Raw genomic sequence first — 25,022 nt, forward strand, 5'->3', positions numbered from 1 at the left:
TTGGATGACCTACTGCACCCATGTGTTGATCTGATTGTGCTTCCGAGCTTACAGGTGTGTCTTACTAATGCCTGCACTTGCCCGATCGCGCTCTCTGGGACTGGTTTATGCTCCTTGGGGCTTTGTGTAGGTATTGCTCCGCGGGCTCCTGGCTTCTCTGGGGGCTGGAGGGGTCTTCTGTAGCTGCAGGGCAGGGTTCTCAGATATGTGTGTGCACCTCCCCCTTATAAGATGATCCAACACTTATCTAAATACAAGAGCTACGATTATATTCAGTGAGGTTTTATGATGCAATCTGATACAGTTCTGAACATTTGTTTAATGTAGACATTATCAATTTAAAAAAGCCAATTCTATAAAAGATATCTTAAATATCTCTGTTTTGTATATTTGGCAATTTGTATACATACAAATCAATATTTTTTTATTTCTTTTTTTATAAACCTGTGCTGGGCATACAACATAGAGTACTCGTATGCAATTGCACCTAGGACAGAGTTAATCTGCCACTGGAGTTCAACTTCTCAACCTGCAATGCAATTCTTTATTCATTCTTTAATCATCAAGAACTGCTGCAGTAACTCTGTCCTGTGGATGACCTGTGGGATGATAAGAGCAGAGCTTTTTGTTACACAGAACCACCACCAATCCCCCTCTTTGGAGAACTATCTTACCATGTTTTGGTATAAACAACTAATTACTACTCCATGTAGTGATCTAACATGTACATGGAAAAGCATAAACATAGAAACATCAGACGACGTGTATCGAAAAAAGTTAATTAAGTCGTGGAAAACTGGAACATCAATTTGGATGGAGGTGAAGGAGACCCTGAGGCGCACACCTACAACCCTAACCCACGTGCAGGTGCAAGCCGCAGGCGCCAGACACGGACCACAGGCCCGGAGCCAGGTCCAAATGACAGACCGACATCCCACCCGAACCGCAGGCATGCCAGTGGGTCCCCCATGCCTTCCCCCACCCAAACCAGCCCTGAGCGCTCTGCCACGTGTGCTCAGTGCGGGGCACCTGGATGTCAGCTCCCCTCCGACGCCTGCAGGCCACCAGATATGTGGGCACTCCGCCATCTGGGGCACCCACTGCAGAGAAGCTGCGCAGCCAGAGCAAAGGCCGACAGCCACCCCCCACACCTACGACGGCAAGTGGCCTCCCAAGGGCCCCAGAAGGCACCCGAGAGATAGGCGGAGCACAACAAGATCAACGCAGGGGTGCAGCAGGCCGGGCAGCGGCCACTAAAAGTAGCCCATATTTCATTAAATGAATCAACCTTGTTTTTTGATATTGTCAGTAGTTTTTCCATTGAGATGTATTCTGTTAATAAATGTAACCATTGGAGACATCATCTCTGCTTTTCCAGTTGAGTAATATTATTTTCTTGGCAATTGTTAAGGGTTGTCAAAATGGGTTGCTGGTCTTTAAGTGGTGTGTCAACTGGGGAGAGGTCACCGAGGAGACATACGGACGGGGAGACTGGAATGATGCGACCCAGAAGGGTTGATCGTTTCTTGGTTGGCCCAGAATGTTTGGATAGGTGGGTAGAGCCAGATGCCATGAAAATAGTCATCTCTGTTATTCAGGGAACAGTAAAATCAACGGTGGACATATATTTTTAATTTTAATCGTATTTATTTATTTTATTTTTATCCTATTTTATTTAATTATTTTTATTCTTTTTTTCCGGACTGTTAAGCTTTTTATTTTTTTAATGCAGACAGATCGCGGGGGAGACGTGGTTGGTCTGTCGGTGCAACGGCGTGAAACTAACATGACTTGTAACGTTAGATCACGGAGTCTTGCGCAGCAGCTTGGTTTTTACTAAAGTAGAATTAGAAGCAAAGCTTCAGTCAACCAATTCTCAATTTTACAATCAAGCCATCGACCACTTCATGCTACATTTATCCGGGGATCCGCTTATCTATGTAGTCGCATCTTTAACGTTAAAACCGTTTTGCAAATTGTATTGGTAAATTGTTACACCCCTACGCCAGGAGCGTTCCTGCGGTCATGGAGTGTCTGTACTGCAGCTGGACCCCAGCGGTGGCCGCGGGGCCTTTTTCGTTGCTTGGAGGCCCGCTATATAATTCCGACCTCATACACCAGAACTAATTGGGACAAGTGCTGTGCGCTCACCGGTGAACACACACACAGGTGGACTCATCTCAGGCACACACACACCACCAGCACCTGCTTCTAACACACCCCCGAACACCTTCCTAATTACATCCCTCTCCTTTCCTCCCTCATTTACTGCCATAACTATGGTAGGAAGAGACCATGTGCTGAATTGCTGTTCCAGTTTTCCTGGACTTAATTAACTATTTTGTCCATACATGTCGTATGTTTTTCCAGGTACATTTTGTTGTTTGGTTCTATGTTTATTTTACCCTTTTCCCACTGCGCCAAAAACCCAGTAACACCCGCTAACATCCGCCATTTGTAATAAGTGGGAAAGGTAACACCCGGGTTAAAGTCCCGGGTCAAATGACCCTCCAATAGACACAGGTTTTTATCGTCTCTGGCTCTGACTCTCTCCGGCTTTGATGTAAACAGGACACCTGGGTCGGCCCGCAAATTTTTGCCCCTTTACCTGCGCGATGCGATGCACGTTGAAGTTCTCAACGTTGGTGCATTAATTATCCGTAATTATCCGATTTAGAATCCAAAATCAGAAGCTATTGACTATTTTTCCCCGCATAGGAGACCATGAAATGTTTCACGGAGAGCGCTCCGTGGGGAGCACAGCGGAGAACTCTTACGCTCCCCGCCGGGCTCCGCGCCGCTCCAGCATCGCCCCAAGCTGGTCTCCGAACCGGAGGAGTGTCTCCGCTCCCTGCCACTGAAGGACTACTTGCTTCTCCCAATGTCGTGTTAAGTCGTTCATGACGACCGGATTCTTTTTAACATCTCAAAATAAGTAGAACGTGACACCAGGGAAAAAAAAAACGGCATTTCACCTGGCAATGGGGAAGCTGTCCATCGCCTATTTTTCATGGGTTTACCCAGGGAAGCCTGCGGATTTTGGTGTAAACGGTATTTCTCACCTGTGGTGATTCTCCCCCTCTTGGAGAAGTAATGATCATGAGGTGTTCATAGACCAAAAAAGAAGAAGAGAAGTAGAACTCCACTTGCAGACTAACTCTGTCCTAGATGCACTGGCATAAATACTCTGTTGTATGCCAGCATGCTGACAGCACAGGTTAAAAAAATAAAAAATTCACAGGGATTTAAATGTCCACGCTTTCAGTTTGGTGTGTTCTGTTCTTTCTCTGCATGTGAGTGTGATTTGGTTTGCACAGGCAGAGCTGCCGTCCACAGACGTGATTGTGGATTATCTGTAAAACTCTGAAATGCTTCTTATCCCACGCTGTAGCTTTGCCTTCGGCTCTCTGATCTCCGCCGTGGACCCCGTGGCGACCATCGCCATCTTCAACGCGCTCAACGTGGACCCGGTCCTGAACATGCTGGTGTTTGGAGAGAGCATCCTCAACGACGCCGTCTCCATCGTGCTCACCAAGTAGGCCTCCGCTCCCTTCAGTACACAACGCTATTGCTTCTGCCCAAGCGTGCTGTTTGCACAGGCCGTCACCCTGAGCAACTCTGAGGAGCACATGCACAAAAATCACCACACACACACACACACACACACCGAACAGTGTTTCCCACCTCAGCACCTTAAAATGCAAAATGGCTCAGAGACCGGAATGTATTCAAATACAAGTGCAAAGTCAAATGACATCTGGGTGTATTTTATTTTTCTCTGCAAGCGTCTGTACGATCTGTTGTCATGTGTACTCCTTTATTCTTGCTGCAATTTCACACCTGGTTCAATAAACATTTTGGGAGAAAAATACCTTAAATATTTATTTGGATTTGTTTTGTCGCGGTAAAATCCCCTCGCTAACATGTAAAGCAGATGATATGAATTAATCAGCAGAGACCTTTTTGGACTCACACCAAAGCCGCTCACCATTGTAAATAACAGCAAACAGCTCCCATGATGCTCAGCGCCGCAGTCAGCCATCTCAACCAACCTTTGATCCCACTATCCTTTCTACCAACGCACCGGCGAAGAGAAGTAGAGGAAAGAATGGAACCGGTGACCTAGTTAAGCTCTCCGGAGAGGGAGGCATACTTTCTGCATGCCTCCTCCCAGCAGCAGCAGAAACTGAGGGAGTGGAGCGATGACTCACTCCTGATCGGCGAGTGCTTTCTGGCATCACTCGCAGTACGGCCGGTATCGGCCGCGTTCCCCAGAGCCGTGATATCAGATTAGTCGCTACACTCTGTCGTTATCGCATGAATGTTTTTTCCCAGTGACTCGGACCATGCTAGCTTGTTTACTTTAGCGTCTGTGACACTAGAGGCCTCTTTTTGCCAGGAGCCCCCTTTTATCATAAACACATGGAGGCCTAACAGCGTTCACAAAGCTCACAAAAATGGTTTTACACATTCTGGACAATGTCAGTTTGGCTTTTACTGCTTCCTATCTCAAAGTGAGGTTGTGTTTGTTTTTTTTCTTGCATTTTTCTTCCAATAGACAACACACAATGAGGGGGGGCGGCGCACAAAGTCTTGACGAACAAGGTTGACGACAACAGACCACCGGCAGTTTCTTTCTCGTTTTCAGCGTCACCCTATCCAATCCATCTACTCACTTTGTTTCCTCCCTGTTTCACTCACACCCAGCCTAATGTCCTAAGCGATCTCCAGTGTCTGCGCGTCCCTGATGAGTAAATGAAGCCATGAATTATAGATCAGCCGAGCAGCCCCGGCAGCTTGTTAGCTGTTAGCACTTTGGGCTTGGGCTTTCTTAGAAAGCTGTTTTACATTTCAGACTTGGTCTCTTATTACTATGAACATCGCTGATAGCGTTTCTTAGAAGTCACCCTAATGACTGCCAACAAGATTGTAAATGGTAACGCTAAGTTATCTGGTTGAGAAATATCCAGATTAGAAGGCAGTAAATGGCTCAACGCCAGAAAACCTATTTGAAGCACAATATTCCATCTCATTCACACATACAGTGCTGTACAGTCTCTGCATTTGGCAGCGGCACATTGTTTGTTGTTTTGGATGTGAAATCCAGGAGATTTCATGTTTTTTAAATGAATACGTCGGTAAACAATGAATGCGTCATCCTAAGTTCAAACCGTCAATTTCAGGGTGTTTGCATCAATGCCGGTGGATCACGTTGGAATCAAAGTCCTTTTTTTTTTTTTTTTCTACATGGCCCCCTCATTAAAGGGGACCCAAACTAATGGGACAAAATAGCACTATAAAATTAAATCAGACACTCTGTCTTTCCTAGTGGAGCTTTCAGACCTGCTGCCTTCTTTACTTCCATTCCATTTCATCACATTACGTCATTTAGGAGACACCGTCCCAAAATGACTTGCAATAAGGACGTCTGGCATTAGTAGACGGCCGACTGACTTGTCAAGTCAATATCATTCCACACAGTTATTAGAGCTCCATCCCGTAGGGATCTTTATTGGGATTATCCTCCTTGGCACTTTTCAGGCTAAAAGTAGTAAAGGAACAAGACAACCAATGGAGCTGCGGACACGGTTGAGGTCTCGTTAGAACAGTTCAAGTTTCATCTATAATCGATCCACATGCTGAGAAGAAATTTGTAAAAAAAAGAAAAAAAGATGACATTTGAGTGTGTGTGTGTGTGTGTGTGTGTGTGTGTGTGTGTGTGTGTGTGTGCCCGTGCCCGTGCCCCATCTGACCTGGTTGGTTGGTATTTTATCTCTTTGGGCTTTTCGTAAATTAAGACTGTGGCGGACAAAGGGGCGTGGTCAAGCACCGGCTTCAGATGACAGCACGGTTCTTGACCACGCCCCTTTCTCCGCCACAAGAGGCTCTTTTCGGGTCTGACCCCGTGTTAGATGCAGTCCTGGTCCTCCTTACTTTGCGGGATTCGCGGAAGTCATAAGATAGAAAATCTGCGAGTCCGTGATGAGTTTCATGTTCTGGGTACAAATCGAAAAATGGTATCCCGGAAATTATAAATAATCATGCAGAGACATCAACCCTTTTCCGGTTTCATCGAATTGTAATCCATCGGAAAATCTTGGTCACGAAAAACCGTTAATCCACAGAGGGTCATCACCACGTCGAGTCCACCCCGACTGTATGACTGAATGATGCGTTCCATGTACTTGGAGCGCGTCGGAAAACTAGTACGCGTGAAATTGTTATAACTATCAGAAATATGACAACGCTTTTTGGATTTTATGGAACCGTAACCTCATCGGAAAATTGAATCCCCAGAAAGGCGTGACCACTAAAATTACGTTACCAGGTCAACGTCTCCTGTCAATCACCATGGCTGCAGCTCTGTTTGCACAGACAACTTATTGGGTTATAACAGTGACAAGGTTTGGTTGAAGAGCAAACATAAGACGGTTCACGTTCATGCAGCTACCTACAGCTAAACGTAGCGGGCTTAAAACAAAAAGAGAAATTACATTAAATAGTGTCAACGTGCACTAAATGTTGTCTGTATTACATTACAGGCAATAATAGTTAATTTAACTGAGAACTTCAACTGTAGATTGTTAGCACAAGAAGTGCAAGAAAGTACCAATTGAAAGTAACATGTATTTATTATGTTTGTGAAATGACATGTATATAAATACATGTAATTTCAATTTCAAATTTTATGTTTGTGAAATTACATCTATATAAATACATGTAATTTCACAAACATAATAAATACATGTTACTATGTTGTGAATAACTTTATTATTAACTAATTACAGATTGTATGTCATCTGCAAAATATAATACGTACCATACACAAATATAATGGACCCTGTGTATTGCTGGTATATTTATTATTATTATTATTATTATTATTGTTGTTTCACACTCCAGAATGCACTTAAATCCAACATACAGTACTTTTCAGAGCGGTTTACAATTTGACATGTTTTATACCACCACCACTGCCATCTTGTGTCAGATGATGGTACTTTGCCTCTAAATCCATAAATGCCCCTTGTGTTTAATTTTCAGAACACACAGTCCCTGTGTCTCACCCCCCCCTCCCCCCTTTTTTTCCCTCATCCCTAAATTGTCTTTCAGCACGGCAGAGGGTGCCTTTTCCCGCTCAGACAACTCTGTGGTCACCGGCTGGGAGACCTTTCTGCAGGCGCTGTGTTATTTTCTCAAAATGTTCTTCGGTTCCGCCGCTCTGGGAACCCTCACGGGCCTCATCTCCGCTCTGGTATCCGTGTGTGTGTGTGTGTGTGTGTGTGTGTGTGTGTGTGTGTGTGTGTGTGTGTGTGTGTGTGTGTGTGTGTGTGTGTGTGTGTGTGTGTGTGTGTGTGTGTGTGTGTGTGTGTGTGCGTGTATTCTCCTGTGGCCTCTTTACTGCTTAAGCCCTTGACTCCTGCGGCAGTCTCTCAAACACTTCGACCTAAGGAAGACTCCTTCACTGGAATTCGGCGTGATGATCATCTTCGCGTACCTCCCTTACGGTCTGGCCGAGGGCATCAAACTGTCTGGTGGGTGCGCTTGCACTTCCCCTTCCCTTTAACGACCCTGCTTGACCTTCCCCTTTTATTAAAGTTACTTCTCCTTTTCCCGTGTCTCACTCTCTCCGTCTAGGCATCATGTCCATCCTGTTCTCGGGCATCGTCATGTCTCACTACACGCACCACAACCTGTCTCCTGTCACTCAGATCCTCATGCAGCAGACGCTGCGCACCGTGGCCTTCATGTGCGGTGAGTTGTAGCTCCACCCCCCCGTTACGCCTTTCTTCTTTTTCCATCCACTGACATCCTCTTTCCCACCCCAGAGACTTGTGTGTTTGCCTTCCTGGGTCTGTCCATCTTCAGCTTCCCGCACAAGTTTGAAATGTCCTTCGTCATCTGGTGCATAGTGAGTACTCTCCACCCGGCGCGGCATCCCCAGTTCTCCCCCCCCTCACTACCGTGTGAGTCGCTGAGCTCTCTCTCCACAAAGGTTCTGGTTCTCCTGGGACGAGCCGTCAACATCTTCCCTCTGTCGTTCCTGCTCAACTTCTTCAGAGACCACAAGATCACTCCGAAAATGATGTTCATCATGTGGTTTAGCGGTAAGCTAAACCACCGGGCGAATCCATGCACCGTGGCGGGAATCTGTGTTTTTTTAATATATATATATTTTTTTTTAATTTGTGTTTCCCCGCTGTTTCAGGCCTGCGCGGAGCCATCCCCTACGCCCTGAGCCTCCACCTGGGCCTGGAGCCCATCGAGAAGCGCCAGCTGATCGGCACCACCACCATCATCATCGTCCTCTTCACCATCCTGCTCATGGGCGGCGGCACCATGCCGCTCATCCGCATCATGGACATTGAGGAGAGCCAGTCGCGCAGGAAAAGCAAAAAGGACATCAACCTCAGCAAGACGGAGAAAATGGTGACTGGAGAGCTTTAATTAATTCATACACGCATGCACACTAACACACACGCGCTATTTGCCTGTTCAATCACAGGTATTCATTACATTTCACTGCATATATGTATGAAAGTATGTATATGTATGTGACAAATAAAAATCTTGAATCTTGAATTCCTCCCTTTACATCTGGAATCATCCTGTTGTTCTGCAGCAAGTAACATCAAAGGATTGATCACTGCATTATTCTGGAAGGAATTCATTACAGATCTCACACACACACACACACACACACACACACACCATGCAAATATCAGTGCTTGTACACAGTCATTCGGAGAGCCCAAAATACCGTTATCCATGAAGTTATTTTCGACGCCTCGGCAGCATTGTGTTCTTTTGAAGTCCTCTTTCCGTTTAATTCTCGGCGTATGGTGCATCCCTCCACACGTGGAAGTACCACACATGCATTTTTTGTATCTTCAAAGCGCCGGCGTATACAACTCCCACAAGGAACCTCCTTCTCTCCCTCCCTCTTTGATGTCATTTCAGCCCCCTCCTCCCCAACCACCCGCACCACCACCACCACTGCTGTCCTGTCAGTGTGGTCATCGCTTTGTCTCTCATCTCCCCCTTTCTCCACGCAGGTCTTCTGCTCTCGCCCCCCTGCATGGTGTCTCATTCTCTCTCTTGTCTTTTGTATTTATTCTTTCTCTCCAGGGCAATGCCATCGAGTCGGAGCACCTGTCGGAGCTGACGGAGGAGGAGTATGAGGCACACATCTACCAGAGGCAGGATCTCAAGGGCTTTATGTGGCTTGATGCCAAGTACCTCAACCCCTTCTTCACCCGCCGTCTCACCCAGGAGGTAGGTGTAGGTGGGTGTGTGTGTGTGTGTGTGTGTGTGTGTGTGTGTGTGTGTGTGTGTGTGTGTGTGTGTGTGTGTGTGTGTGTGTGTGTGTGTGTGTGTGTGTGTGTGTGTGTGTGTGTGTGCGCTTTATATTGCACAGTGGCATTGACAAGCCCTGGTTCTGTAGCTTGATTTAAGACTGTCCCCGGGTGGATGTTTTTTGTGAGAGAGAGAGAGAGAGAGAGATCTTTTATTCATCTCAAGAGGGAAATTGCAGCTCACATCAAAACAATAGGCAATAATAATAAAAAAAAAAAAAAAAAAATTGCAATATTTAATGAACCAAAACAAATGGCAGTAAACCTAAAATCAGAAAAAATGGCAATATACAATAAACGATCACATAAAGATCAAAATAAGATTAACTAAAAAACACAAATAATACACAATGAACCCGTGTGTGTGTGTGTGTGTGTGTGTGTGTGTGTGTGTGTGTGTGTGTGTGTGTGTGTGTGTGTGTGTGTGTGTGTGTGTGTGTGTGTGTGTGTGTGTGTGTGTGTGTGTGCTAGGATCTATTACACGGCCGCATCCAGATGAAGACTCTGACGAACAAGTGGTACGAGGAGGTTCGACAGGGACCTTCAGGGTCGGAAGACGACGACGACGAGGCCGAGCTGCTGTGATCCACAAGGCTCTTTGGAACGTGGGTGTGTGTGTATCCCTGCTGTGTATCTACGGAGAAGAGTTGTACTACGGGGTTACTCCCCCTCCGCTCCGCCCCCACAGGAGTGTGTTCCAGCAGAGCCGACCTCAAGAGCCGCTGGCCGGATGGTGGGTGGAGTTTCTGGAAGTCGTGGCGGTTTCCAACCCGTGACGGAGTTGAGTGAGCACACTGGAAAAGCAAATTAGTGAAAATCAATATTATTCCTACAAATGCGGTTTAGCTGCTGCTGTTGTGGCCGTGTTTACTATGAGAAGGAAACTCTGGAAAGCTGCTGCAGAGAGTTACTTTTTGGGGCGGGGGGGGCGTTCTAAATACAAATATAATATATGTTTATGGGCGTAGGGCACTATGTTCATAACCCTAAAAAGCTATTTTGTTGGATTTAACTTTTTATAAAAGTTAAGAAAAAAAAAAATATATATATATAAAAATTAAAGTTTAGATTTGTAGGCAAATCAGAAGTGAAGTTGATCCACGTTTTCCACTTGAAGCAATACTAGAGTATCTTCACATTACTGTTCTAATTTTATTATTATGTATTGCTGTGCATACGCCATTGCAATGTTGGTGAAGCCTTGTTCAAATCTCCGCTCGTTTTTTTTTCCATTTTGTCCAATGAACCAAATACCCCAAATCCGGGGCTGTTGATTTTGTCGTTTATTTCCTTTTGAACTTTTTAAATGTTCCTGACACGCAATCGCTGAAAAGAAATACTGATGAGAGAAAGAAGCATGCCAGTATTGTTCTACCCTTTTTTCCAAATTGTCCCATCATTTCTCACAAGATGGCGTTGAGGGATTTAACCCTGTGTTTGCCTCTTTCCAAATTGCTGCACTCTTGTTGTTTTCACATTTTACATTAAATTCTGTATGGTCTGCAAAAACATTTGATTGGAAAAACATAGGTTTAAAGGGAACATTTTCACATGAAGTTAAACAAATGAGAGGGTTCCATTTTCCATCAGGATGGAACAGAAAGGCAGAAAACTCTGTAATTTCTGTTTGAATTCCATGGAAAATGAATTATAATGCAAGTAACAAATAGGCATACAGGAATAGTATCTATGTTATATTATTGTTTCAAAATGGTAGAGTCAACCCCTGTGTTCACATTTCAACTTTTGTTTCATTTTTTTATTTTTTATTAATATTCTGCACATATTCCGTTTGTGTCCCCTTTGTTATGTATATAGCTTAATTGGTAATGAGATATGTCTAATGTTAAATGTGAATCACGGAAATGAAGTTGGGCACTAATGAATGTGGTGACGGGCAACACAAGTCTAGTGAATGTCAAGAGTTTTCTTTTTCTATTTATTAGTGTCTTATTATGCTATGTTGCCGGCTTTTTTTATGAGCTCAAGGAGCATTACAGAATTGTAAAAAAAAAAAAAGTTTATCTCTAATAAATGCAATGGGACTGAATGTGCTGCAGTGTTGCGTTGGAAAGATGAGACACTCAGATAGAATAACAATTTTATTTCAGCAAAAAATGTGTTAATAAATTGTTGGTATTGGTATTACATTATTTTAAATTACAGCTATTTTTATTTATAATTTTTTATAAAATATTTGTATTTATTACATTTGTTATTTATTGAAATAGCGATTGAAATGCCCTCATGAAACTACTTTCGCCGTTGTTACTACGAACGGCTTTTCCTTGACAGTGTTTGGCTCGATCCTAACATTACGGGTGCAGAAAGGTAACCCTCGCCTGGTTAGACTTTCCGCCCGGGGGCGAGGGGGGATGAAACGCCGTGGACTGAGCTCCCGACTGCAGCCGCTTCCTTCATTCTTGACGCCTGGCCAGGCGAGCTTGCAGCGGGGTTGTTTGCCGCTCAGGGCCGCCGCTGTGTGCGTCCAGCCTGCTGCTCCCCGCAGCCTTGGCCCGATCAGCAGAGCGTCTGTCACTGAAAATGACAAGCTGATGATGTTCAGGCCGCCGGGGCTTGGAAGGAGGCGTGCCAGCGTCACGCCTCCACCTCTTCTTCTTCTCATCCTGTTCGGTCCATCACTCCCTCACAGATATTTCACTCGTTACTCCCCCCGTGCCCCTTCCATCGATTTCCACCGAGTATCTGCTCTTGGCTCGTCTCCTCTTGTACCTTCCAGATACTTCACTGACGGATCCAGATGTGCCGTGGCTCCAAGGAAAGTGGAAGGTGATGAGGTTCCCTGGTTTCCTAGCCCTAATACCAGTTCAAATGTTCCTTCCTCACGTGCAGTGTGTGGGGTTGTTTCAGATGGACAGATGGAAGGTATCAAACCCGGAAAAAAAACCTCTTCAGCTTTTATCTATGCTGATAAAATGGAGGCCAATCCATCGTAGCTGGAGCCAGGCCTCACTTCAGAGTGAGGCTGTTTATAGCACTTGCGGGCAACTCAGGTTATTACTTGACTTTTTCCAAAGCGATTGTTCCCTCATTCTCGACCGACCTCATTGAGGCAGTTCCTTAGATCTAGTCCACAGCTTACATCGGAGAGAATACATCTCTGTCGAGGAGGTTTCTACTGCATGCTCTTTACTCCATCCACTTCATAGCTCTAAAAGGAGTTCTCAGGTGTTGGCAAAGTATGGAGGCAATCTGCTACTGCTGCTGCTGAACCAAAATAAGGCTGCAGAGAAAAAGTTGTTCCTGGGATGATTTTTTTTATTTTATTTTTTTATTGGTGTCCAGGGAATGAAATTTGCATGTTGCTGTTCATGGCAGCCCTCCTGGAAAGGATATTGTTTTGCTTTCATTGTGTCGCTGTTGTTGAGGATACAAGAGGTCATTTTATGTAAACAAAGTAGATGCACTACTCACAAAAAGTTAGGGATAGTTGGCTTTCGGGTGAAATTTCAGGATGAACCTAAAATGCACTATAACCTTTACAGGTGAACTTAATTTGACCTTCTCTAAACTTTTGAATGCACATGTCCAACTGTTCAATGTTTCAGAACTTTTTGCACAACTTGCTGTTCTCTAACAAGGAGCTGAATGGAAAAATTTACAACAGGTGTTTGATCCATGAATCGACCAATACATTTCCTGGTTCAATTACAATTGGTATTTAAACAGTCCTCTTCATCATGCTGTTCACGTTTTGACATCATGAGACCAAGACGACACCTAACAATTGATCAACAGTACCTCACCACTGCGAGGCTTCAAACAGGATGTTCTCAGAGGGAAGTGACCACTGAGCTTAGTGTCACAGAGTGTCATCAGCAGGTTGCAACAGAGAGACTGGAAGAGTCTGCGTGCTAGACGACCTGCAAGGGTACCTGACCACACCACCAGGCACAGGCATCATCGTCTTGCATGGGCCAGGGAGCATTTACACTGGATGAGGGACCAGTGGCCTCAGTGCTGTTCTCTGATGAAAGTCGATTCAGTTGAGCAGAAATAATGGCCGCCAACGATGTTGGAGACGTCAAGGAGAGCACTATGCATCAGCCACTGTTGTCACCAGACGAGCCTTTGGTGGTGGTGGTGGTGGTGTTATAGTGTGGGCAGGTGTGTCTAGTCAATACAGAAGTGCCCTACACTTTGTGAATGGTACAGTGACAAGCCCATACTACCTGAATAACATCATTAATCCAGTCATTGTGCCCCTGCATGAACAACACAGGCCTAAGTTCATCTTCATGGACGACAATGCTCCAGTTCATCGAGGTCGCATCATTAGGGAATGGCTGCTGGAGACTGGGATACCTCCATTGGAGTGGCCTGCACTTTCTCCAGACCTGAATCCCATAGAAAACCTATGGGATCAGCTGAGTGGCCGTGTAGAGGCTCCTAACTCTGTACCCCAGAACCTCAATAACCTGAGGGCCGCCCTTCAAGAAGAGTGGGGGGCCACGCCTCAGCAGACAATAAGTCGACTTGTGAACAGCATGAGATGCCGTTGTCAAGCTGTAATTGATGCTCAAGGGCACATGACAAGTCATTGAGACATAGACATTTTATGTTGTGGTAAACCCACCACTGTTGTTGGCTTTTATTTCAATAAATTGTTTGAGATGAGGAAATCACCATTGCATGCTTCTACTTAAATGCCCTACTTTCATGATATATCACTGTAGCGTGAACTTTTTACATTTCCATAAATTTCACCCGAAAGCCAAATATCCCTAACTTTTTGTGAGTAGTGTATATTTTATTTGTTTTTTTGTTAGTTTTTTGGGGGGGGGGAGGGGGGGGTGTATTTTTTTTTTTTAATAATGGTTTATTTTAATAGGCTTGTTTTTTTTATTGTAAATTATGTTAATTGCCAAATGATGGTCCACTCGTCAACCCTCTACTGATTCCTTGCTTTGTACATTACATGAATTGCCTCCTCCGAAATACCATTTTAAATATATGTTAATAATCCACACACCATAGGAAAGCTATGCGTCGCTGATGAGAAGTGACATCTTGAAAGCCTCCTCCAGCCTGCGAGCGCTTGTAAGACAGAGGAGTTGCACAGAAGGCGGAGAGAGCCAGGGGCCTTTTATTTTCCTTGTCTTTGCTTCATTATCATGACATCTGACACACACATTAAATAAAGATGTCAAATGCCTATTAACAGCTGTTCCCTAAAGTGACTATTAAATATTGATGGCGATATAGAAGGCATTGTTATTCTGTCGGTCAATGTGTCAGAGCTCCAAGCAGTATGCGGCAAGAATGACGAATAACATCAAGTTTAATTGATTTAGTGTGGGTGTCATGTGTGTAACAGTACAGCGAGTGTACTCATCAATGAAAGTAAAAGAATGAGTAGGTAAGATTAAGTAATACTAAAGGAAGAAGTCGTATTTTACACTTTATTACAAATTCAAAACACAAAATATAAAGCACTAAACACTGTATGGATGTGAAAGGTGGTGAAGGCAGATAGAAACATAAATCACACACACACACACCTTATTTTCATGAAGGACATCACTAATTTTGGCATATCAATTATATGAGAATATTCTTTTTTTCTGTAAAGAAATGAAATGAAATTGATTTTGCAGAGTGTATTATGCTGATACGAAGATATAAAGGCTATACACTTGTTGCCATGGCATGACAAACAGCTTTGGAATCTGCCAAGTTGAGTCTTTAATATTGTTAAAGCGGTGGATCACTTTTAGAGGGATTGGGATAGCGGCAGAGTCATTTACTCGATAACATGTCTATTTGCATTACATAGGTTAATAATATGATATACTTTATATCATTATTATAACTGCCATGATTATTATATAAATACGGTAATGCAATTGAACATCCACAGAATGCATCCACTTACATGTACTAAAGGTGTGTGGCCACTAGAGGGGTCTATATCCATACGTTTGGTTTCCTCCAAAAGGAACTATTAAAAAAAGGAAGGAAAGAGGAATGTATCCCCCTTTATGTCAAACTGATGAATTGTGGAGACCAGCTATTCATCCCGCTCAATTTTTATTTTTTATTTTTCGCTGTCATAAACCGGACAGCTGAGTGTATTTCTTCACCTGAGTCGGGAGTCCAGGCCTCATGCTCCGGCACGTGCAGGGGCATCGTCTTCCAAAAACCACGTTTGCCCCGCGTCCCTGTTTGAAAATTCCTGCCTCTCGTCAGAATAAAATGCGTTGATATGAGCGAGACCTTTGGCGTCAGGGGAGGGAAGAAAGAGAGATTAGGATGAAAGGTGTGGCGCTTAAGTCATTATCTGAAGCTGCAGCCGTAGATACCACTTGAATTAGAGTTTTAATGAAGCTTCCTGCAGGTGGGCGCTGTGTTTGCGTCGGGGGGGGGGGGGGGCGTGGGTGAGAGGGTGAGGCGCGAGCGGGTTGTTGGAGCACGTTGCGGGAGGAAACCAAATGGTGGTCTCTCAGGTGGAAAAATGGCCGCCACGTCCAGTCGCAAAGAAGTGTTTGTCTCTCAACATGGACGCCTGAAGAGACGGGAAAAAGAGAAGAAGAGGAGGAGGGTGAGAGGTCACATCTTTCAACCTTTCAACACTTTCCTGTCTTCCATCCCTCACTGTCCGTCTCCCTCACTCACTCATTCACATCCACACTCACACACTCACTCGTACTCACTCACTCACACACGCACACGCTCGTTCACGTACGCTTGCTCCCTCACTTGTGCACTCGTACTCTCACACAGTCAATCCCTCATTCAGTCGTTTACTCACACTCAGTGGCTCACACACTCACTCGCTCACTTACTCACACACTCCATCATTCACTCGTTCACTCACTCAACTGTTCACTGACTCTCACTTGTTCAATCATCGCACTCGTTCACTCACTTACCCTTACACACTTCCTTGCTCATTCACTCTTTCACGCACTCACGACACTCGTTCACTTACTCGGCATTTGTTGTTCACTCACTTGCCCGCTTATTCGCTCTCACGCACTCACACACTCGTTCGCTCACTCAGACAATAAATCACACAATTACTCACTTGTTCACTAACCCACTAATTCACTCACTCGCTCACTTTCTACAGTTTCTCAAGGATGTGCAGCCCTTTGAAAATAAAAGAATGTAAAATAATAAAATAAAGAATTTAATACATACCTGCGTCACTCCTAAGCTTATACGTCCACATCCAAGCCTCTGTATGCTCACACTCATGCACACACACACACACACACACACACACAGAGTTAAAAGCACATTCACAGCAGCTGTACAGTGTGGTTAATTAAGTGCTTGGCTTTATGATTCTCTACGGATATTGCGAGAGACTGACCTGCCCTGTCCAACACCGGAATTAGCATGCAACTAGTGTGCGCATCGTACACATTGAAGAGTTCACACACTGGATTTGCATACGTATGTTGCCTGAGATCGCCTGAGGACCCTTGACTGAGCTGCTGCTACAGAGCGTCTCAGTCCATCTCTGGAGACGCTCTGAGCTGTTCTTCTTACACCTTCACTTTTATGTGTGTTTTGGCTTCCTCATCCCAAGCCGGTCTGCCAAGGAGCACGGGAATGAACTCAACGCCGATACAGCTCCAAGGCGACAGCGTTTGTGAAGGAGACGTTTTTAACGCCAGCCGTTATTAGCATGTTGAGTCCGACGGGGCAAACGTTTACGTTAAATCTCCATTTGGAAAGAGGGAAACTCACGTTATGCCTTAGTCCCGCATGTCTTCTAGATGTTATGTGTCCGTTTTGTGTGTTTCGAATAACTATCACATTTTATTGAAAACGACATTTTTGCAATTGCCACAGTACATCCAAAGCGTAACATTGGTTACAGCAGGTTGCCAGCGGGAAGCGACACAACTTCCTGTTCCTAGTCTCTTACATTATCGTGAATGTAGTCACAACAGCTGATTTGCAGACGTGCGTGAGTCAATAAAACCCTGAAAATCTTGATCAAATGCACAGTTTGCGACTATACCCCCGCCTCGAAACATTTGCCCCACTGGACTGTGTTTTAGCACAGGGAGAAGCTGCAGCACAGCAGTACGTTTGTCACTCGCTGTGTTTTTTTGTTATTAATGATTGGGAAGCAACATTTTAGTAAGGCCTTGGTTAAAAGAAAGTGACACGTATCAAACGGCTTTTCCAACGAGCCCAATGTCTGTTTCCTCCAATTCAGATCAGAAGCTCTCCCTCAAAAGTTAACGGGAAAGAATTTGCAGTCCGTACGTTTTCGGTAAGGCATCGGTTCAAACGAGGGTAAACGAAAATTCTGCCGATCCCGCTCAGGTAAGTATGGAGCTGGGCTGGACGCGCGGATCATCCTCACAGAATGACTGAGTGCGTTGTGATTCGAAGACGGCAGCGGAGACCGGGGACATGGGAAGAAAAAAGGCATCTTCTTCCCATCGAAACCCTGTGGCGTTACCATGGGAACTGACTCTGAGCGATAGAGTATTCTGAGTTGAAAATGGTGGGCAGCGCACAAAGTTTGGCTATAGAAGCATTTCTTTGGGGGGATATTTTGCTTTAGAGGAGAAAAGAAAGAATCACTCCTCGAAGGTATCTGTCTGAGGTGCTTGAGAAAACTAAGTAGTTGTTGGAAATAAAACTACCAAACCCGTCTCATGAGATGCAGCCTGCCTACTCGTCTTTTTCCACAGGTGTAAGATTCTATGCCTGCTAATGTCCTCGTGCCAATTCAACATAAGTATTCAGAAGAAACATTTTTTTTATTTCCATTTCTCATAATTTACCTTTTTTGTGATTTTTATTTATTGTATTCTTTTATACATCTTATTGTTGGTTTAGTATTTTTTTTTTGGTATTTATCACACTAATTGCTGCACAGACTGCAGATAAAAAAAAAACCTTGGTATGGGAGTCCAGTGTTGATATGAGCAGGGGTCCATTTTTATACGACCTTGAAGACGGGAGTGACTTTTTTTTTTTTTTTTTTTGGCTTCCCGCAAGAATTCTTCCGAGTTACACTTCTGTAGGAAGGTGTGACTGGCAGCAACCCAAGGCCCCGGAGGCTCAATAAGCGTATACTGTGTACGTCCCCTGTGCACAACATCTTTCAGCAGTTCTGCAAGTTCGCACCGTGTGTGTGTGTATGTCCATGTGTGTGGGTTATCTCACCATACTATAGAAGGTGTGTGCCGAGTGAGTGAGTGAACGTGAGGGGCATTGGATTAAGTGCTCGGCAGAAAAGCCTTCAGCGGTGGAGGGCAGCGCGATCGATGACTTTGCGTCCCTGAATGATGCCTAATGCCTGGTAAGATGATGGCTTTGAGAGGGCTTACGCCGGCGAGTGGCGAGCGTCTTAGCTCATCGACCGTCCGTTCCTCACCAAACATCAGCCACGTTAAAACCGTCAAGGGACCCAGCGGTGAAGTCGCAGGACATTAGTTCATGCATTTGTCACCGGCCTGACGTCCGCTAGGGTTTAAGAGCTGACTTGGCAGATTTGTGTACATTTTTAACAGACTGAGGGATACATACAACATAGACCTTGTTAGAGAGAGATTGATATATACTGTGGATAGATAGGTAGGTAGATAGATAGATAGGTAGGTAGATCAATAGAGAGATAGATAGATAGAAAGATATATAGATAGATAGATAGATAGGTTGATGGATAGATAGATAGAAAGATATATAGATAGGTAGGTTGGTAGGTAGTTTAGTAGGTAGGTAGGTTGGTAGTTAGGTAGGTAGGTAGGTATGTAGATAGATAGATAGGTAGGTAGGTAGATCGATAGGTAGGTACAGTAGGTAGGTAGCTAGATAGAAAGATAGATAGATAGATAAGCACATAGGGAGGTTGATGATAGATAGATACAGATAAGAAGATAGGCAGGTAGGTAGATAGATAGGTAAGTAGATAGATAGGTCGGCAGGTAGATAGATCGATAGATAGATAGGTACATAGGTAGGTAGGTAGGTACATAGGTAGGTTGATGGATAGATAGATACAGATCGATAGATAGATAGATAGATAGATAGATAGATAGATAGATAGATAGATAGATAGATAGATAGATAGATAGATAGGTAGATAGATAGATACAGATAGATAGATAGATAGATAGATAGATACAGATAGATAGATAGATAGATAGATAGATAGATAGATAGATAGATAGATACAGATAGATAGATAGATAGATAGATAGATAGATAGATAGATAGATAGATAGATAGATAGATAGATACAGATAGATAGATAGATAGATAGATAGATAGATAGATAGATAGGTAGGTAGATAGGTTTTTCAACCGCTGCACATGTGTTGCAAGATCAAAACTGCAAGGCTGCGCCTATGTATCAAACTCGTCAGTTCCTGCTGATCCCCAGGCTCAAAACATGTTGTGTGGCTGTTGTGATATTACAAGTCAAAGGTGTCAGAAAACACAGATCTGCAGTCGGACACTCTGTATTCAGGACTGTGATCCGCCTCATATTTAATTCGGTGTTATTGTATGCCTTATTGGAATGTTAGAATTTGCGTTGTTATTTTCACTGTGTATACAATGGAAAATATAACTCCATCTGAATCAGTGGTCTAAAACTCAAATGACATCCGGGGCCACTGGCCAGGTTATCTTCTAGGGATTGCTGTTGAACTTCTTTTTTGTTTTTGTTTGTTTTTTAGCTCTCTTACGATCACATTTTTGTTCAACTTTTTTGTTTTATAATTTGAAAAGATTAAGTACATTTGCGTGGATTGGAAAAAAGTATTAAAGGGCCAGATTTATCAGGCCAGTAGTTGGAGACCCCTGATCTAAATCAATGCTTATTATTTTATTGCATTATTAGGTGGGTCCTTGTGTGTGTTATTGCAGCTCTCTAACTAAAAATTTGGTTAATGGTAATACTATTAATATAATTTAGCCTCGGGTCCATTGACACAAACAAGGAACGTGTCAAGGGCTGCTTACCTGTAGACAAAATCAGCTCCAAGGTTTTAAAGCAAAAGTTGGTAAAAACCAAAGAGCTTTGCAAAATAAAATGCAAATATTTTAAATATATGATTGTCAGTTGGTTTGATCCTGGCATGCGAATGGAATCAGTTACACGGGTCATTGTTTATTGATTCATTGGATTAAAACATCCTTGAGAATTCCTTACATTGCAATTGAATGTAATTATTGTCATGCATGGTCTGAAGTGCCTGTGGCTCATGTCCTGGTTGATTTTGATTACGCTTGTCAGTTTTTATTTGATTATTTTTCTTTTTTTATCAATGCAAATCTGTCAAAAAAAATTGAATCATATAACTTTGATATATGATACATGTAAATGTACCTTGGTGCTTAACGATTTTATAATTCACTTTTTCTGTTTCATCATATTCAACGGAATTACTATTACGATAAATTATAGACAGTTTGTGAAATTAACAAGCAACTACAGTACAAGTGAACAATTCATGTATGATTCCATAGCATAGCAACGTTGAGAAAGAATAACAACAATACAGAGAGTTGCATTATAGATGGTCTGCATGCTGTATTAGCAATTTAAATCATGAATAAATCATAGAAATAGAGAGTATATGTCAGAGTAATTCTGTGAAAATGCCACATTAATTATATGGGTAATTTTGTAATGGCATAAGGTTTGACAAGTCAGGCTGTTGCTGCTGTACGTAACATTTCAAATCGCTATATTGATTTAATAATATATGTAATTAACCCTGCATAAGCCTCTATCTATTTTTCCAAGACTTTAAAGGCTAAAATGTTATTGGACAGCACTACATATTCAATATGAGTATGGAGTAGATGTCTATTCATAGAGGTTATTTCAAACACTCCACTCACAGTCTCCTCCTGAGAACCTGTCCCCATGGTCCTTTTGAGACATAAGCATTACGCATAAGGACATCTTTCCTACATCCACTCAAGTGAATGTTTAGCTCCATGCCCAATTGTTCCACGTCTCAATCATATCCTACCTTGGTTACATCCTGTCCTGTGGCAGTGTCCACATGTCCAGGCAGAGGTGTAGTGGTTTCAACCCCGCCTTCCACCAAACATGTCCTCCCCTCCTGGGCCCCACCGCTTTGTCCAAGGGTTCACCCTCCCGGTTCAGATGGTCTTCAGATGCCATGGGCGCTTTCCATGAGTTGAAGAAACGCTTCACCTCGGCCGCCATCCTGTTTCACCTACAGTACAATTCATCCTTGCCTTTCATTGTGGATGCTTCAGATGAGGGGATAGAGACAGTTTAACCTCAGGCTGTGGTTAAAGGAACCTAAAGTCTGGCACCTCATCCCAGAGGTGGTCCACACAACGCGCTCTTTGTTCCCAGAACTGTCCACTCTCAGTTACTGCATTGGGGGCTTCTAAGGCCTGGTTGTCTACCCAGGACCTCCCTTTTGGTAGGTCCCACTAATTGCCCCCCTCGGTTCATTGGCTTCCTCAGGGTCTTAAGGCAAGATTGCAAGTGGGCCGCTAAATCATTGGCAGAAATAAATAACACTTAAATATACTCTATGTACTGTATGTTGTTGTTTTTTTATTTAAATGTAAATAAAAAAATAAAATAAAAACTTATGTCATGTTTGTGTTAGTAAGGAGTGGTTTTGACGCCATCTGCAGGTGGGGAGAGGCAGCACTGGAAACCGGAAGGGGATGCAGCTGCAGGAGATTGAGTGGTGAATTCACAAAGAAATGGACTGCGGCCGCGAATGGCACCATGAATGGCATACCGCGTCCGCACTTAGCATACGCCGCGGCCTACCTAGATGACATAATCATTCACAGCGACGCCGGCAACACAACGAAGTGGGACGGAGGGAGGTAAGGTATCTGGGTTATCACTTGGGTGAAGGCCTGGTCCAGCCCCAGATTGATAAAACCGCTGCGGTTGCGAACACGCCGAGAGCGTGGAGCTAACCAGCCCCTCGTCTGATTTAACTTGAAATGGCTCCAGATCTGGTCAGAGAAGTGCCAGCAGACACCTTTCCGTCTGCAGATCGACGCATCGGACAGAGTTCTGGGCGCGGTTTTCGGCACACGTCCTCCTCAGCTGCCCAGGAGCCGGTTTGGAGCGTAATTTCTCCTGCGCCCAGACTGATTATTTTTGTTTATTATTTATCCTATTGCCCAGCGAGCCTTTCTGCTTGTTGTTATAATCAATACTCACGCCATGTTGGCGAACAACTGCCAGAAAGACTCTCTCCCTCCCTAAACCCGTACCTGTGAGTGGAGACTCCCACAGAGGCCATCTGTGGTTCAATGCCACTTTTGACCACTTCATCACTATTCATCATGTTTTTGTCAACGTTCGTGACGCCTTATTTGTACAAAATATTATTCAGTTTCGACAAGTTGCTTTTGGAGTGCATTTTGAAAACTGCATTCCGCTACCTTCAGATGCCGTGACATAACAATTGCGTGTGCTTTGAGAATTAGACGCTCTCTTTTTTTTCTGAGATTTGGGTTTAGCATTTGTCTGAAGGGACAACGCCCAGCTCAGGCTGCTTTTTTGTCCCACCTGCCTCCTGGTCTATCTCTATCCTGCAACCGGCAGAGACTTGTCACAATGGTATTTTTCAAGCTCATTGCGTTGAATTTTTAGTTTCTTTACTGTATATAGGAACTCATGGAACGCCACCTTGATAGCCTAGCGCACTTTCAGTCTGCACATGTACATTTTGATGTGAACTCGAGGTGTCCTCGTCCCCGTGTCAGTTAGATTTTTTGCTTAAACTGGCCAAATCAAAAAAGATAGTGCTCCTGATTGTTAAAATAAACATGCGCTGATAACACGCTTGTGTTAGTAATCTGCTGTGTTACTGGTGGTTAGCAACTGCTGATCTGCTCCTTCCGCAGATGCAGGTGCATCATACTCTATTTTCCTTCTGACCGAAAACTGCCTCAAGCTCCTGGTTACCAGTGACCTTACTAGTGACCTCCCCCCAGCCTCCGGACCTCCACCTCCACCTCCACCTTGCTTCATCGATTGGGCAGCCGGCCTACGCGTTGGGCAGCTCTTTGATTCCAGGAGTGGGAGTCAAAGCCTGCAGTACCTGGTGGGATGGGAATCTGTGTTTGGCTTCCCTGACGGCCAGACAATTCAACAAAAGGGGAATAAAAAAAGGAATGCAGCGTGTTTTTCAGGTTCTCTCCGGATTTGATTGGGGAGTTTATTGGAACAGGCAAAACGCAGAAGAATTGGCCTTTAAATTAGCCCTTTAAATAAGGGTATTTTGAAAAACAAGGAGATAAAAACATTTAACTCAACTCGCCTTTGATAATGGAGCTAATAACGGAGTAAACGAGGATACGTTCTGTGAAGGACATTCGATTATTCATATCTATATATAATCTTTGGATAATATATTGACTTATATAGAGATTATTGTCTCTTGGTCCAGATGAAAGACGCCATGTCCTGTTGTTATGGGTGGTTCCCAGGGAAGTGGTGACAGGGCCTCTCAGGACACTGACTTCCCCACAATTAACTGCTTTAAGATGCTGGTACAGTGGTACCTCGACTTACGACTGCATCTACTTACGACTAATCCAAGATATGAGTAGCGATAGTCGCAAAAATTATTATCGACTTGTGACCGACTGCTCCAAGATACGACCGTGGAATTTGCAGTTGGCGCGTCGGCGGCCAGTCAGTCAGCAGTCAGTCAGCAGTCAGTCAGCAGTCAGTCAGCAGCCAGTCAGGAGCCAGTCAGGAGCCAGTCAGCAGTCATTCAGCAGGCGACCTACATCGCGTGTGCACGTGGCTATCGATATTTTTTTCATATTTACTGTGTTTGTGCTGTGTATTTTGTTTATTTTCACCCTTCATGATGAGTCCTAAGAAGAAGGATGATGGGAAAAAGAAAAAGGCAATGATTCCCATTGAAACTAGGAAGGAAATCATAGAAAAATATGAGTGTGGTGTATATGGGAAAAATTGCTTCGACATACGGAAGTTTTAACATACGACCGTTTTTATAGAACGAATTACAGTCGTAAGTCGAGGTACCACTGTACAGCCTGCAGTAAAAACCGTGTCAATTTTCCCCCACGGGGAGGGGACAGTTTACGATTTGCAATAAAATAAAAATGCAGTTCACATTCAAATACAACAAGAACATTATTATTGTGTTATTGTTCATGTATATATGAATGTATAGTGAGATGTTGGCCTCGCCTCTGGCATTTTCCTTTTATAATATGTAAGCAATACATTGCAGTAATCATGCAAAAGCAGCCATGCCTTCAAGGCATTTCATGAGTCTATGGGACGATGGGGACGGGTACAAGTGGTAGATAATGAATCCCTGAGTATGACTTTATAATACACTCGTGTTTTAATGTTGTTTTCAGATTGAATACATTAACTTATTAAATTAAGTAGTGGGGTGATTCGGCAAATCACAAATGGTGGGTTTTTACGAATAATTATTTTGTGAATATAAAAAGAAAAAAATGTTTGTCAAATAGCTGTGCTCCTCATAATGGTGGTTTTGTGTGCTCCGCGTGATTGTGCTGACGTGACAGGAAGACAATAGGAGAGTGGAGGGCATCTCCACGGCAAGATCCCTCTCCATTAAGCAATCCACTGTCCTTAGTCGTGTTTAAAATGTTCGTCTCATACAAGTAGAAACTAACGAAAGGAAATAGATCTGAAAT

At 43.8% G+C, this 25,022-nt stretch overlaps 1 protein-coding gene across 1 annotated transcript in view; it reads left to right on the forward strand.

Moving 5' to 3' along the window:
* The window catches only part of slc9a8 (solute carrier family 9 member 8), a 28,497-nt gene extending 17,091 nt beyond the window's left edge, over positions 1-11,406 (forward strand). Inside the window, exons 8-16 of the mRNA XM_080015731.1 lie at positions 3,392-3,535; positions 7,114-7,255; positions 7,430-7,535; positions 7,639-7,755; positions 7,830-7,912; positions 7,997-8,108; positions 8,210-8,430; positions 9,130-9,276; positions 9,828-11,406. Of these exons, the coding sequence (XP_079871857.1) occupies positions 3,392-3,535; positions 7,114-7,255; positions 7,430-7,535; positions 7,639-7,755; positions 7,830-7,912; positions 7,997-8,108; positions 8,210-8,430; positions 9,130-9,276; positions 9,828-9,941 (1,186 nt within the window). The 3' untranslated portion in view covers positions 9,942-11,406. The remainder of the gene's footprint in view (positions 1-3,391; positions 3,536-7,113; positions 7,256-7,429; positions 7,536-7,638; positions 7,756-7,829; positions 7,913-7,996; positions 8,109-8,209; positions 8,431-9,129; positions 9,277-9,827) is intronic.
* Positions 11,407-25,022: the final 13,616 nt, after the last annotated feature.

Source organism: Zeus faber, assembly GCF_960531495.2.
Source record: "Zeus faber genome assembly, chromosome: 15".
NCBI classification, from domain to species: Eukaryota; Metazoa; Chordata; class Actinopteri; order Zeiformes; family Zeidae; genus Zeus; species Zeus faber.